At 39.9% G+C, this 16,773-nt stretch overlaps 1 protein-coding gene across 1 annotated transcript; it reads left to right on the top strand.

The window, feature by feature from the left end:
- The first annotated feature begins 1,724 nt into the window (after positions 1-1,724).
- Positions 1,725-15,904, top strand: LOC134148260 (saxiphilin-like). Its single transcript, XM_062590183.1, has 17 exons — positions 1,725-1,807; positions 3,188-3,351; positions 4,498-4,597; positions 5,443-5,619; positions 6,087-6,249; positions 6,346-6,410; positions 7,065-7,222; positions 8,303-8,489; positions 8,660-8,808; positions 9,023-9,113; positions 9,433-9,501; positions 9,763-9,945; positions 10,873-11,029; positions 11,765-11,847; positions 13,132-13,316; positions 13,743-13,929; positions 14,710-15,904. The coding sequence occupies exons 1-17, from the start codon at positions 1,756-1,758 to the stop codon at positions 14,757-14,759; spliced, it is 2,220 nt and encodes a 739-aa protein (XP_062446167.1). The 5' UTR covers positions 1,725-1,755; the 3' UTR covers positions 14,760-15,904.
- Positions 15,905-16,773: the final 869 nt, after the last annotated feature.

Genomic DNA, 16,773 nt, shown 5'->3' with positions numbered 1-16,773 from the left:
GTCTGCGATTAATGTTTGTTTTCCTGACAGAAACTCCGTGAAGTCTGTCAGAACTTCACGTCACCTGCTCCCCCCACACACATCACCAGGGACAAATTGCAGCCTAATATCGGTTTAAATAGCCAAAGCTTACTCCTTGAATCGCCGATACCTTAGGTGTATGCCTGAAAGCCTTTTATTCTTAAATAGTTGAGTTTCAAACAGAGATCCAGACTTAGCCCCCAGGTAACAGCAGCACTGGCCGCGCGGCCTGCGCTCGGGTGGTGGTGCTGGGCGGCTCGGGGAGCGCGGCCGCGGAGACGCGGGCGCTGACCCTGCTGCGAGCCCGCCGCAAGCATCGCCACGAGCTTGCGTGTCTCCCGGCGCCCCGCAGGAAGGGCCGGCGGGCGAGTTTCCCCAGGGGTGACTCGGGAGTGATTCGGAGGTTAAGATGTAGTTAAATGAAGTGCACCTCCTTATAGTGTATTTTAATTAGCATTAACTTCACTGATCAGTGATCCGGCCTGACCTAATCTTTCTTAGTGGAATTCTAAGTAAATACGTGGACATTAACTATTTTTGAGTCACTTCTAGCATATTGTATCAAAACGCTGTATCGACTGCAGCCACTAAGGAAAAAAAAAGTAATTCTCAAACGGTGTTGAACTCAGCTAGAGCTGTGGAGATGAGCCAAGTCGAAGGGTAGGATAATGCCACGGATGTTCTCTTAGCAAATGAGAAAACAGAGATCTTAGGACTTGGGAAAGTTTATTAGGGAAATCCAGCCAGGAGTAAAAAATGTATCTCATTTTGTGTCCAGACTAGCGGGAAAGATAACAGCAAAGATAAGAAAAGGAGTCCATGTAAATGGATGCAAAAGAAACAAGTGTGGAACAAGGACTGTGAATGATTTGGGAAGAGTGTGTAAGGCAGCAGTAGAAATTTGGGAAAAGTATTGGCAAAAATACCTGAAGCAGAGAAAGTACTAAGTAAATCCGTATGATGAAGAAGGAAAACCTAATTATGAAATAGACCTTCTTTCTTCAGGATGCCAGGAGTAGTCAATTCTTTCCTGAATAGGAAAGAAGATAAAAGCGTATTAGCAAACTTTACACATCACCAGATCAAGTCTCTATGCATACTTCTGCTAAAATATCTTTTTTGTTGTTGTTGTTGTTCTGTGTGCTATAGAATTAATGATGTTAATCATGGGTGGTTTAGAGCAATTAAGAGGTAATATTCTAGGCTAAGTGTTAGGAAACATGAAAATAAACCAGTTTGGATGAGATTGTTGTGCCATAATGGAATGAAGAGCATCAAGAAAATTAACAAAGTCACTGTTCTGTTCTGGATTCTTAGGGAGGCATAAGATTACCTTTTTTTTTTTTTTTTTTTAATTACACGGTAGATAAACCATTATCAAGGACTGTGTGGTGGGAAAGCTAAGTGCAATAATAGATTATGCTGTACATTGAAGATTATCCAGATAAAACCTAGCTTCAGTCAGATGTGCATTCATAATAGAACAGACAATGTACTGGTGTTTTTCATCTGTATGCAGGAACAGAACACTGCCTTTCTCTGTTGCATGCAAAGATACACCATCCTCTGACAGATTCTTTGTTTTTTGTTTTCTTTTAATCCTGATTTATCCTTACTGATGCCTGACCCCTTTTTGTTGTCTTCCAGAAGTTCTGGTCATCGCTGTGGAATTCCTGGTATGAGAAGGCAGGACGTCAGGGTAGAGAGTGGATCCTTGCTGTAACTGCTGTAATCATGAAGATAGCGATCATAATTGACCTAATCATCTTCACTTTGCTGTCTTCAGGTAAGGCTGATACAGAGAGGGAAAGAGAAAGGTGGCCTGTGGATGGGTTGCCAGGGCACAAACTCTAACATATGCTTTGGTTTTGTTTGCTTCTATGCAAAGTAGTTGCTGCTAGGACAGTGCCTGTGATTCCCATTTGCCTGTATTTTTTTTTCTATTTGATCATCGGCAGACAGTGACCTTGTTAGTCTTGAAGCAGATTAATACAAAAGTTCCTTCACAATTCAGTGAGGGCTTGTTTCCCCTAAGTAGCTGAGAACTCCATACTCTTTAGTGCTGGCAAAATGAATATGTTTATTTTAAGCTGTTCGCCTCTAGAATCACAATGGGTTCTTTTAAGAATCTCTCTGAATTAAGGTAAAAACAAGTGGAGTTCTACTGCCTGACATTGTGCTTGAAATAAGAACTTTAACATTTTAATATTAAACTTATTTATTCCAGGAAAACTTTAACATTAAAAGATACTTTTCTGTCTTTCATGGAGGGTGTTATCAGGAAAGATAAACCTCTATGTTGACAGAAGACCAGGAAGTTACTTTCTGTTGCTGAGGAAATTTATTCCTGGTTTTAAACCGTGTACTAAGCCCGAATTACTAAATTGCCGTCTTAATTTCAAATTGTCCCAGATCCTAACCTTCTAGATTGAGGGATTAGGTTCATTCTGTCATATAAGTAGTATATAATTGTGAATTTCTTCTGACTTCAATTTTTCACACTTCTATGAGCAAGAGAAATATTGTGATTGGTATGGATAGCATATGAATGGTGTGAAAGCACCAGAGGAAACAGTAGAGCAAAGGTTAAAGCAATGGCCTGTACTGATAACCTGACAGCAATAAAACTGGTAAACCCTGAGGAATGTATTGTTTACATCATGAGCAGAAGGTCTGTGCTCTGACAAAGCCACATCACAGATGGCTTATCAGCATAAAGCCTGCAGTCTGATAACAGGAAGATGATAACAAGGTTACTCCACACTATAGCTGCCATTCCTCTTTCTTTTATCCCAACAGGAAGACACACTGTAGCCATAAAGATGCCTTTGCCTCTGTTTCCTCATTTTGGGTAGCAACCTTGCCTTAGAATCATAGAAGATGTGAAAGGCTTATCTAAAAATTGCCAGTCAAGAGGAAACAAAGGGACATAGTAAAGACTCAACAGCAAATATTCCATATCCTCCACGTTGCACAGAAGTGATCCTGAACAGACTGCTTGGGCATGTCTTGATGCCTATATGTAAATACACGAGTGTGAGGGAGCAGAAACAACTTACTTATGAAGTTGAATAAAATTAAATAAAACAACTTTCCCTTTCTGTGAGGTCTTTAATTGAGTTTTGCTTCACTAAGTTCTACAAATCTTGACATTTTGATCCTACAGGGAAGAAGTTCCGATGGTGCACCCTATCTGACCTAGAACAGAGGAAGTGTGCTGAACTGTCCAAAGCTCTTACTGCTGTGCTGCCCCTTGCTACCATCAATTCCTTTACAAGGATTTCTTGTATCAGAGCTCACAACACATATGACTGCATTGATAAAATCAGGGTGAGTCTGCAGAGTTATTCAAAACTTATTTTGAGTCCAGACTCTCGTTTGTAGGAGAAGAGCCTTGTAAACGGAATCCACAGGAGAATGAAATGCTACTGAAATGATGATATCTCACCTGTGACAAAGTGCGTGGTAGTCTGAGAGACAAGAATTCAAATCAGCCGTAAGATTTCCTGTTGTAGATGTGCTATTTTACTCCAGCTAATGTCCTTACATTCTCCAGGAAGTAAGTAGAGTGCTGCTTGGAAGTAAATGAACAAAACTAGACTAATAAATGAAAACCTTCTTAGAGCATTGTGCTTCCTTTTGGGTTTCAGTCCTACTCCAAATGTAATTAATGCTTTCTCTTCCTTTTCTTCCATGCTGTTTTTAACACCTTGTCAATCTTTCCTGAAGTAGAAGACAAAACTTTTTTTCCCCATTTTTTAAGTAAAAATACTTAATTTGGGTAAAATTAGACATTGGGGACTTGTAGGTGTAAGCTCTATATCAGTTCTGAAAAGGCATCTTCATAATGCTACATGCTTTGAAAAAATCTGTGTGGTGAAAAAGAAGACAAGTGTTTGCTGTGGAATAGTTCCACTACTATTCTTAAAACTTTACTGGGATAAAGAATTTCAGTTTCCATACTCATTCAGTACCAGTTACCTTCAATGAATCCAGATATGACCTAGAAAACAAAACAAAGAAAACCTTTCTTTTTGGTTCAGGAAATAATTTAGTTCATGTTTTCATTCAGTCTTGTGATCCTTGTTATTAGACTTCAGTTCCATTATCTGTATGAGTATGGAAAGATTACAGCCAGGACAAATTTGAGAAGGGTTTAGTTCTGGTGTGTGTGTGGAGGGGAAGGCTGTCTTTTTTCTTCATTGGTGTCAGAAATGTATCTTGGGAACGGAAGGATCAAAGAAAAGATGGGAAGGTGTTACTGGGAAAGACCAGGTATTTTGCAGAGGTAACTCATGCTTCATTGCTGACATGTCGCTGTGGCTCAATAGCAAGGATTCTATTACAAATAAAGCAGATACTTGTAAAAGTCACTGGTTACTACTTCTCAGGCAGAAACTCTGATCTTGAAGCTGCTCTGATTGATTGTTTCCTTGTAACCACACTGGTTCTGGGGGTTTTACTGTCGTTTTTAAGGTGAATAAAGCAGATGCTGCCTCCTTGGATGCTGGAGATGTTTACTCTGCTGTAAAGCTATATGGCTTGACAGCAGTGGCAAAGGAGATTTATGAGAAAGGTAGGTTCATAAAGCAGAAGAATAAGTTACACTTCTGATGTGGCAAATGAATTGATATGTAGTGATTTTTTTTTCAGCTTTGTCGGTTCTCACTATGTGGCCTTTCTGAGAGTAACTGAATGCTTTCTAGTGGTTCTTTACAAGATTACTTTCTGTTATGAGTTAATTCTCTCCTCCTCACCCTAAAGAGACAAGAAAATATAGAGGAACATCTTGTTATGTTAGGATTCCTCTTCATTCCTTGTGGAGCTGAGCTGTCTGTACAATGAGTGACTTATAAGGCAAGAATAAGTAAGTAAAGTCTGAACCAAAATCAAACATATGATAGAAATTACTTGAGGGACATGACTCTGAGACAGAAGCTGAATTAGCAGGTGGGCATAGAAGACACCAATAGGATGATAGTAGGAGAACAGAAGTGAATTTTGTTTTAGTTGAAAAATCATGAAATCAGAGTGGAATTGATATGTTTCAGGCTAGTAAATATACTCTGAGGATAAGACACAGGAAGTCTTTTCGTTATGATACCTAAAACCCTGTGTTCAAAATTCCTGAGGAACAAGTCTGCACTGGTTTTGAATGGATAAAGCTTGATGGTTTTGTAAGCCTTTTCCACCAAATTTTTATATTTTTTGCTTTGCACATTGCTTGCATTGCTCAATTTGGCAAGATGCTACATAGCCAGGACATAATGAATTTCCCTTCTATGAATTCCAATATTTCATATGCCTGAGAATTTTTTTTTCTATAGCTATGTTCAAAGAGGTACTTGAACTCCTGTGCACAAGTGAAAGTTGCATAATTTGCATTTAGTTATTTCTGTTATATATTTTGTCCTATTACAGGAAATTGTGTGTTTGCTGTGGCCGTTGCCAAACGAGGAACTTTGAATATCCAGAGATTAAGAGGTGCGCGCAGCTGCCACAATGGAGCCAGGTGGACATCAGGCTGGAATATTCCACTTGGCTTTCTCCTGGCTAGAAATGAATTTTCTTGGGATGAGGCAGAACCTCTGAGCCAAGGTGGGTGATAAGAGCCATAGGTCTGTGTCTCTGCCCTCCGCGAAACTGAGTGAAGTGAATGCAGATGCAGCAAGGACTGAGATATCTGGAAATTGAAGGGCTTTGTGAATGAGATATCCTTTTGGAGTGTCTTTGATATTGGCTCTTAGCTCTCTTCAGGACTTTTCCAGTGATCTCTCCGAGCAGCATTGTTACCAAAAGCAAAAGGAAATGTGTGTTCTGTGTGCAACAGGGAACAAAGATGTGTAACATCTAGCCAACCAAAAGATGGTTTTAACCTAAGCAGAATTTGACCTATCTTTTTCCAGAGAGTGTTTCAAGTTTGACATTTAGGCTACATTGCTGAAGATTAATTATTTTTTTAAAGCAGCATAAGGATTAATTATACACAGTAAGTTTATCCCCTTTTCTTTCTTCTTCTTCTTTTTTTCCCCCCCATTTGACCATTTTTTCCCTTATGTCTGTAGTAATCAGTGAGTATTTCAATGCAAGTTGCATCCCTGGGGTTGGTGTTACTGCTCCTCGACTCTGTGTTCTTTGCCAAGGACAAAAATCCTATGTCAGAGACAAGAACCACTTCTGTGAGGCTAGCAGCAATGAACCCTTCTATGACTCTGAAGGAGCCTTCAGGTGAGCTCTGTGCCACTTGCACTGAATAAGAAAAAGAACTGGTGGGAGGGAAAATCCAGGTAATGTGCTAATAGGATGGCATTTGTCTTGCTGCAGGTGCTTGAAGAATGGAGTGGCAGATGTTGCCTTTTTAGATCATTTAACAATAATGAATGCCACAGGTAATCCTAAAAACTTGGACTCATTTTAGCCTTTGGCAGTGCACTTTCCTGCATTGGAGTTTAAGGGATGTCCGAGGAAAATTCAGTCCCTGCAAGCAGTTCAGTGGTATTTCTCATCTCTGTACGCAAATCAGAAGGAAACAGAAAAGGAAAGAGTAGTTAAAAAGTGATTGCTCATAGGAGATTCTTATGACTGTAGCCAGACATTTTCATGCAGGTGATTCCTTTAGCCTGAAGCCTCTGAACCAGCTGTCAATGTTTATATTGCCTGACTGTTAGGATTCCTTTTAAAATTCAGTGTATATGCTTCTAGAATGGACAGTTCTCATATTCATATTCTTTTTAACCCAGCCAAGCTTTGTATCAATATTTTTGAAGGTAGTTGTCAGTGGTAGATGCAGGTGAGTGTTTCTAAACAAACATATTTACATGAGTATAGCCTAACAAGTATTTAGGAGTAACAGCAGCTGTGGTCCCTCTGTTTGGTAAGAGAAAACATTTCAAACAGAGACCTTTCCAAGTGTGCTTGGCACACTATGCTGCTTGCATACACCTTGAGGAAGCTCCTCTGAAAAACATTTTACTCCCATCTCTGTGAACTGCTGCCAAGTTGTGTCTTACTTCATAGATTTCATGAGTGTCCTGTTGTTTTAGAGACAGAACAAGAGGAATATGAACTCTTATGTCCTGATGGGACCACAGCTGAGCTAAGTGAATATAGCACATGTAACTTGGGTCAGGGGCCTGGCCGTGCCGTCATCACCCGACACAACTTTCAGAAGATCACCAACAAATTTCTTAATATGATCCAAGTGAGTAGGTATTATAATTGTGTATCGCTAGATTTGATCTTTTCTTCTGGCTTTAGATGGAATTCACCACACAGTTTGCCTTTTCTCTTAAGGAGTCTATAGTTACTGTGGACAAAGCACGAAAAACTGATTGTTTTGGGGAAGGATCTTGCACTGGCTTCTGGAGGAAAGTTTTAGTTTTCTCCCAAGTGTTCTTCTGTAGAAAGTGGGGAATATATAAGTAAAGAAAAGGAAGATGCCATAATACCAAACAGGAAAATGGCTAATGACATTCATCCCACCCTGGAACTTCGGTGAATTTTTACATAGCTGAAGAAGACTTTTACCTTCAGGAGTCACCTTTGTTTCTCTGTCTCTCTCAACTTATAAATAACATCTGTTACTATGACATCCAGGAATGTATTTGGAGCTGAACATGAAACACATAACAGTTAAAGAATTTAGAAAGCCATTCTGTCTTTAAAATAGTCCAACAGTCAGTGAATAATACAAACCAGTAAGCACATTTTATGCTGTCATGTGGACTCTGGCAGACAGCAAGAGTAAAAAATCTCTTCTTTACTGAGGGATTTTCAGATGCCTTTCTCAGCCCACTTACTAACACACATCCTAACTGCTCCTCCCATATGTAGCAGTGTTCCCCGTTCACTTCTCGGTGCATTCTTCTCTTATGATACAGTCAGCCGGGCAGAGCTACCTTGCATTTTACCACCATAAAGCACAAGATATCTTGCACCCCTTTCCTGAACTGATCTCCATCACAAAAGTTTCCCACTTAGCCACACTCCCTCATTTGCCCTCCCAGGGCATGAGACATTGAGCACAACCCAATAAACTGCAATTGCTGAGATGGGGAAGACAAAGCAACTGTTCCTCAAAAAATGAGTCTCTGGTCATGTAATTAGGATTTGGACTCTCCCCTTACTTTGGTATCTGCAGGCTTTGTCCTAATGTGATGGATGTTAGAACCCTGAGTGCTTTGTTATAAACCACTTGTACAGAGGGCTGGGATGATGAGACTGCCTGTCACAGAAAGGATGTGCAGATCTGTTGCAATTTAAAGCATTGTTCTTCTCCTAGCACCTCTTTGGGCGAAAAGGAAAGGAAAGAGCCAGGTTTGAACTCTTCACTTCAGCACCCTATGGGGGAAAGAACCTGCTGTTCCAGGATGCCACCCAGCATCTGCAGCTTCTTGAGGAGCAGCTAGAGATTGCCTATGTCCTTGGTCTGGATTATGTAGCTCTCCTTAAAGGACTAGGCCATGAAGGTGAGAAGCCTTCCTGAGGACCATAGCTAAGGAAAGGAAAGAAAAAGTTATTTCTCCATGTTATCCCTCCCTGCTAGGCCCAAGTGAATAAAGACAAACATGCCCTTAATGAAGAACAGATAGGTGCATGGATGAACATAATCTCATTATGCTCCTTACCTCCGATGCAGGGAGCTCTTTGGACAACAGTGTTGTGCGCTGGTGCTGCATCAGCAATGCTGAGCTTCGCAAATGTGAGGACTGGGCACTGAGCGTCAAATCTGACCCATTGGTTTGTGTCCAGGCAACCTCCATGACACACTGCATTGAAATGATCAAGGTAGGAGGCTCCCTGTGGTCAGACTACCTGGTAAGGCTGGGCTTGCATCTGTCCTTGTCTGAGCTGGACAAAAAGAAAAACAACTTATATACTAAGCACTTTAATGGGAATGAGAGGGAATTTGTGCAGAGAATTCCTTGTCAGTGGGGAAATAACTGGTTTCAACAGCTCCTGTAAATCCTGTTTGTGTTATTTTCTATAATGCTGTTGGCAGAGTAGTGAGGCTGATGCGGTTACCCTGGATGCAACACATGTCTATATTGCAGGGAAGTGTGGACTGGTGCCTGTAGCTGCAGAATGTTATGGTAAGTTCTCATGTGTCCTTAGGAAGAAGGGAGGGAATCAAGAAAACACTATAAAATATGGTTGTAATGCCATAGTATACGATGTTTAGTGACTGAAGGGATGTGGGAATTGCCACCCAAGTACTCTTCCCAGCTCTTCCACTAACTGGCTCTAGCACTTGGCCTGGTTGTTATTATATCTCCTTTGATAAAGGGAGCTAAAAATGCTGATGTGGCTCAAGAGAAGGACAGCAAAATTATTAAGGTTTCTAATGGGATGCTGTGTAATACGAATGACAGCAGTTGTTGCAAGATCCTTAAAGTTGTCTCGCCTCTCCAGGGGAGAGATGTACCCCAGCTGCTGCAAGCACAGAGGAAATGCAGAAACTAATTCGTCTTAGACATGAAGGTAAAGGGAGATTTTTGAGAAGAAAAAGGCTTACATGTATTTGCATGTTGGTCTGGGAAAGTAGTTGCTGTATGTTCAATAGGAAGTTTACATAAAATGCAGGGCTGCTGGAACAACAGCTTTGTGGCTGAGCAAAGAATGCAGATCCTCTACCATAACTGAAGATATCATGATGGAGGATGAGGGAGGGAAAAGGGAGGCTGTGCTTGCTCAGGATACTTCATTGCCTTGGTGTAACTGGTTATTGTCATTGTTTCACAGCACTGTCACCTGTCTATGCTGTAGCACTAGCTAAGAAGAATGCCAAACAGATTAACATCCACAACCTTGGGGGAAGGCGGTCCTGCCACAGCCATCTGTATAGTCCTGGAGGATGGTTACTTCTTTCCAGATACACAGTGGGAGCTCTGGAGAATGATACTAAGAAGTGTGACATTGACTCTGGTAAAGACTGCTTTGTGTTATCTGTCAACTAGACCATTGAAATCTGAAGCCCATGATTTGGGAGTAAAATGGAGATGAGGTCATGAGGGTAGAGAAGAACTTCAGTCTTTCATGTCAGTGAAAATATTTGTCTTTGCTCTGCTCTGTTCTTGAATTAAACTCTTGCTTCAGTAGCAATTTCCCATAGACCACATGTGATGTTCCTTAGCATGTAGATACACAACAAATAATAGAGGTATCAGTGTCTTTGTGCATAGTGGAATGATAGCAACAGGAACAAGTAGCCTGCTCCCTCTCCCTCCCTGTGCTTTGATTAAATAATAACTAGCTCAAACAGGTCTGTGTTATGGATGTATAAATGATGGATTGGGTTTATCTCATAATAATTTAGTAGTATCAAATACAGTCACAACAGAAACGCTTTGTCTCCTTGTGCTTTTAATCCATAACCTTACTCCTTGATCCTGTTGTCTTGTGCTCTACTTTGAATACCAGTGGGGGTGCTCAAAACCTGCAGGACGATAGTATCCCATCTCTGTCCCTCAAGTTACAGGAAAAAAGTGCTATCTTCCATGTTGCTAATTAACACTTCCATGAGTTAAGATATGAATAGAGATGTTGCCACCTACTGTATGATCTAGTTAAAATCCCTTCCCCACTGCTTATCTGGCTTTCCTGAGGTACTTAGTTGTATTATTTTGTTTTTTTTCCCTCACCCAAGAAAGAAATTACTAATTTGTCCAGAAAGTGATGATTGCAGTCTCAGAGGGTACAAGCTCAGCTGTTGAAGCAGCTCCTCCTCTTAGAATGCATGTGATTCTTCACACTGTTTAGGCCTTTTCTCACTAACTCTTAGAATGGAATCCCCTTCCTGTCTTTTTGCCAGGAATACCTTGCCATAATCTTACCTCGGTTTTCTCTGCTCAGCTTATCAGAACTACTTTTGGAAAGGCTGCATGCCAGGAGCAGATGGGAACCTGTGCAAGGTGTGCATTGGAGACAGCGAGGTGGAAGGGGGTAGAGTATCTAGCAGATGTGCTGCCAATCACAACGAGCGTTACTATGGCAATGTGGGAGCACTCAGGTAAGCCTTTTTGTCTGAGTCAGAAATGCAGCTTAAGAGCAATAGCCAGAATTGGCTTCTTATTTTGCTGATTATTTTCTCTGGAGGATTTTTAAGCTGGTGGCTCTATTAATTTTTGCTAGTATGTATTTTGTTTTAGTTACAGTTGCTACGGGATGTGTTGCTGATTGGTAATTTAAAGCAGTCATAAAACCATTTCCAGACAAAGATAATGCTTCCAAACATATTAGGCTTGGAGTATTGGTGCTAGGCCATCTAAGAGAAGGAATGAAAACTGCTCAGAAGGTCAGAGAGAAGAGGTGATGTGGTAAGAAGCTGTGTAGTGTAGAGGAGGTGATTAGATTGATTGGAGATATTTAGAAGAAAAAGTGTGAAATAGTTGGACACAGGGGCTGAGAAGAATTTTAAAGGTGAAAGCACTCTCAGAATATCTGTAATGCATTTAATTAAATGAATTCAGAGGCACAGGTGGGGCTGCACAGATACTATGCCAGAACTTTGCTTTGGGAGCTGCTTTAAGGGATAAAAGAGACTGTCTTGTCTCTGTACCCAGTCAGTTAGCTTATATTGCCAGTAAGAAGGCATATAGTTATTTGTAAACAAAATGTAACTTCAGACAAAGAAGATACTACCAGATACTCCTTTTTTTTTTCTTTAGTTGACTGTCCAAGCCTCAGTCATCTTGTAATGGCTGACTCTAACTTTTTTATTTTATTTTGTTTTTTTCTGCTCTAGGTGCCTAGTTGGCAATCCCAGTGGAAAAAGCTTTGGAGATGTAGCTTTTCTGGAACACTCTAACCTACTCCAGAACATAGAGAGTGAGATGCAGCTATTCTGTCTTCATTTTACAATGTTCATTAGTGCCAGTTTATTCCCACACAATGACATGACTCCTGGTGATCAGCTTTCACAAGTTTAATCTAGGTTCAAAAAGCTGTGTTTGGGACTGAAAAATTGCAAGAACCTTCCTGCATGCGTGTCTTCTAGTAAGCTCAAGATCCAGGTACTGTTCAGTTTTAGAGAGGAAAGATGAAGAATCACTGAGCGCATAACTCAGAGGGGTGAAAAGCATCCTTGGAAATTGAGCTGGCTTTTGGAAAACTCAATGCTTTAAAAAGCAAGAGACTCTTCCCATCAATCCTTTTCTCATGGGTAGCTATGGTGCACAAAATCTTTGGTTTTAATCAAAAAGTCTCAAGAATAAAAATGGCAAATAGGGAGGTACAATGGGCTATTTGTACTGAGATGTTTTATGGCTTCATCATGGCACTGCAAGTACTTCATGTTTGTTTCACAGACACCTGTGGAATAAACAGTCAGATAGTTTAGTAGGCAAAATCACCGCAAACTATTTTGCCTTTCACAGTTCCTAAAAAAAAAAAAAAAAAAAAAAAAAAAAAGTTCTTACCACATTGTGAAAGGTTTAACTTCCTGTGAGAAATACCAACAGTTTGCAACCGTCTAGCAGTTAGATTTTGTGAATGAAAATGGCTTTGGTTACTGTAGTTTAAATCCTCCCAATCTCTTGATTTCTTGAACTTCTCTCAGGAGCAGCCAACATGTGTTACCTTTGTCATAGAGGTGAGGAGGAAACGAAACACCATTTTATTCAGTGTGATTGATAAAGCATACGGTATGTTTTCAATTTAAGCAGTTTCAGTAACTGGGAGAGACCATTCTGAGAGAGGAGATTCTAAAATTGAGTAGAGGTATCAGGAACTGGAAGTCCACAGAAAGCCACGCAGCAATGAGCAATTTGTATGGGGAAACAAAGGGCACACAGACTGAATTACATTGTTTTTCAGGAAGTGATCTTATTACAAGTGAAGATGAAGATGAGGCATAATAACTTGTCATATGCCTTGCTGTGACTCTAATTCCTGGTTGAAACAGGTGCAGCTTAAGTTTCCTGACATATTTCTGCAGCAAAAATACAGCCTGCTCCCTCTACATTCCCAATAAAAGTCTATGTTGTATGCCACGCTTTTTGAACACATTCGCTAAACTTCTTCTCAATTGTTAAAACTTTGCATGAGATGATTGACACTGTCTCCAGTTTCTGTTTTTCAAAAGAATTTGTTTTTACTTGATCTTCTTTGCAGATCTGGACAGCTCTGGTTGGGCGAAAGGTTATACCGCTCGTGACTTTGAGCTCTTGTGTCCGGATGGAACACGTGCTGCAGTCACAGAGTGGGCAGGCTGTAACCTGGGCTCCATTCCTCCCAGCACAGTCATGACTCGACCAGTCACTGTCACCAAAATCTATGACTTCCTAATGAAATCCCAGGTAAGGCAGATGATGGGGAAAAAGCTAGCATGTTATCACTTGTTGTGTACAACTTCTGAAAACCCTTTAAAGATCAAAAGCTTTATATACTAAATACATAAAGCACCTTCAGGTCCAATATTAAAGAAATAAGAATGTGTGTCAGAGATTAAGAAAATAATTATTTGGGTTCTTTCTTTAAAGGCGAACATTGGCACCAGCTGCTGCTCTGAAGTGATCGTGCTTTTGCTGAGAAGTAAGATGCAGATACCAAACTTAGAGAAACTTTTTTTATAAATAAGGGCAGCGCTAGGTGAAAGTAGTATCTTTTTTTTTTTTTTTTTTTTTTTCCTGCAAGATCCTGCTACAATAGTGAGGGTTCACCAACTTAACCTTGCTATTTACATTCCAAGCTGTGAAACTTCTTCAATTTTCTTTTCTGTTTAGGAATCTGTGAGAACCAAGCTGGACTCTGAATTCCATCTATTTCAGTCTCAGAAGTATGGTGAAAGTGATCTGCTTTTCAAAGATGCTACTCACTGCCTTGTTCATGCAAGTCATATGAGCTATAAGGAAATTCTTGGAGAGTATTTCTTTCAGCTGGCAGAATCAGTGTTCAATTGTACACCTGCAGGTAAAGTCAAGCTCTTTATTCTGAGTTAGAGAAAAATGCAAAGCAGGAAGCCTTTTATAGACATCTTATTGGCCTTTTGTTTAGATTGAATGAAAAAGTATGTTCTACATAATCCTATTAGTAACTGTTTTCCAAGCAGTACTGTGTTTGGAGTTCCTACAGAGCCTCTTGGAATTTCTGTCCACAAGCACTGATACTAGGATGCTGGACAGAATAATGGATACATATTAGAGCAAATACCAGTTGATTGAAGTAACAGTAGTTAACTGACTGTTTTATTCCTACTTTTCTTTTTCCTTCAGTTCCAAAGATCAGTTCTGGCATTAGGGAATATAATGTTTTTTGGGGTATGCCAAGCTTGGGAAAAATATGAGCAATTTTATATTTAATTCTTGAAATAACTTATTTCAAGGTCAATTTCTTGTTTACACCAAACAACTCAAGATCAAAATTTTTATAAGCTTGAGAAGTTGTTATTCTCCACTGAAAGCTGTATCAAGTATGCATTTACCTATCACTAAACTTGAAACTGTCTATGTAAAAAGAGTCAGAGCCAAGTTGTTCTGACATCTGAAAATCTATATTAAAGTAAATGAAGATTACAAAGCAAGTTAGATGTCCAAGAGTTCTGTGAGTTGGTCTAAAAGTTGTTAAAGAACTGAAATTCAGATGGAGAATTTTACCTCTGTTCTATTTTAGCAAACAATATCTGAATAGTTTGAATAGTCATATCTGAAAAGTTCATCATTTTTAAAGCTGACATTTGTTACTGATTTGTAGGTATCTTAGACTTTTGCAGACAGGATATCTGTGCATCCTCATTGAACTGACAGCTATACAGAGGCTTTGCAAGGCACATGCACCATTATTGATGCTGAAAACAAGGAAAGATGCAAGTCCTACCTATCCAGAGCAAGCACCAAGGAAACAGTCGCCTCTGGAAGCTTATGCTGAATACTCTTCATATACATATATATAGGTAGATTTCATATTTATGGTCATATAATAAGGCTGTCATCAATATTTTGTTTGGAATCTGGCATTGTGGGGAGTGGCACAGGCCAATCTGCATAATCCACAAACAGAAGTAGGGTCAACAATTCTAAACAGCTACTGAGGAGATCTCAGCTTTTCTGTGGGACAAGCAGGGCCAATGCCATGGACTAAAATATGGACTATCGTGAGTTGCACAGGTTAGTGGGTAGCAATTTTCCTTGCTTTTCCTATTAGATCTTATAAAAACCTGCTTCCACATTAAAAAAATCAGCTGTTACTTTGGTTGCTGAGACATTGTTCTCTTATATACGTGATTTTCATTGCAGCTAGATAGTCCATGCTAAATACACATGCATAGTATAGGTTGTGTATGTAATTGCTATCAGTATCAATAGCCTGTTCTGCTTTTAACTGGGAAGAATGTATTTGCTTTGTTTAACCAAAAATTTATACTAGTAAGTCAACGCAGTTTGCTTTCACAATTTAATGTATTAAGGCATCTAATAGCATCAAGCAGCAGAACTGGATTCTTACCACATTAAGGTGAAGGAAAGTAATGGGTATTCCATTCTTCTTGAAAACATCAGCCATTACTTTATACAATACTTCTGAAGTGTCAAAATATGAATTATCAATTGAACTGAATATTGCTTTTATAGGTGGGAACTGTTTCAACACGATACAAAGTCTTTTGAACAAAGTAAAGTGTATCATGTATTTGTTCTGCCTGAACTTTTAAGTTGGAAACATTATGCAGATCTAGTGGATCTAGAATTAGAGTGGGTGCTACTCATGGGCAGGGCTCATTTCAGTTTTTAATCTTCTGTTCCTCTGCTTGCCTAAGCTACACAAGATTGATTTATATCTATATAGATATACGTACACGTAAAGTCCTTTACCCAGACTCCTCCAACTCTTGCTACCTCTACTGCAGTTGTATTAACCTTAGCTAGGAATGAGTAAGATGCAAGTAGTGAAGACAGGCCAGCTGCACTACACAAAGAGTAAATAGAAATTGTAGGAGCCATGTTATCTACCATGTAAAGCAAGGGGAAAAAAATCTAAGTTTTTTAGGCTGCAGTAATTAAAAATATTTGGTTGCAAAATATGCTGCTGAGATCACATGTTCTTAAACAATTCCTTCCATGCCTAACCCATCCTTCCTGTTATGTTTGAGACTCACATTGGCCTCTTTCCTCCTCATTTTCTAAGAAAGAAAAAAGATTACAATTTGAGCAGCCTCAGAGGTATTTACTTTAGATTCACCTGCATCTCAGCCAAGACTGCTGTTCCTTTGTCCTGTCATTTGGGATTGACTGACCAAACAGGGAGCTCACACACTCACCCACCTCACAGAGAAAGATGAGGTGAACATAGGTGACTCCTGGTACAGCAATAGGACAAAATCCTCATATACACTGTTGCAGTCAGCAAACTGTAGCCTTGAAACAGCCCAGGAACAGCAGGGTGGTACTTCAGACCTTTGAGGTGCTCCCTGCCTTTCTTCACTGGAGCTTACACACAATCTGTGCGACTCACATAACACCATACTTCAATCAGAGGTTTCCTTCTGAGATCAGCGTGATAAAGTTCATATGCCAGCTTCATTTTCCTGAGAGCTACTTGCAGCTGTACAGGCTGTATGTTGAAAGCCTAGGTTGCACGTATCATTTTAGAGGGTAGGGAGATTGCTTTCTAGCTTGTATAGTACAGAACCTTGAATAGGCCTTTTTTGATGTCCCAGTGCTTCAGTTTTGGTTTAAAAGCATTAGTTTGATGGTTTGTATGGACTGTGGTAAGTGAACTGCTGGCTTCAGCTGTGCTTCCCTTGGTGCTGAACTTAGCAGG

This window comes from Rhea pennata, chromosome 17 (genome assembly GCF_028389875.1).
Source record: "Rhea pennata isolate bPtePen1 chromosome 17, bPtePen1.pri, whole genome shotgun sequence".
Lineage (NCBI taxonomy): Eukaryota > Metazoa > Chordata > Aves > Rheiformes > Rheidae > Rhea > Rhea pennata.
This window is presented reverse-complemented; position numbering and strand designations above follow the sequence as displayed.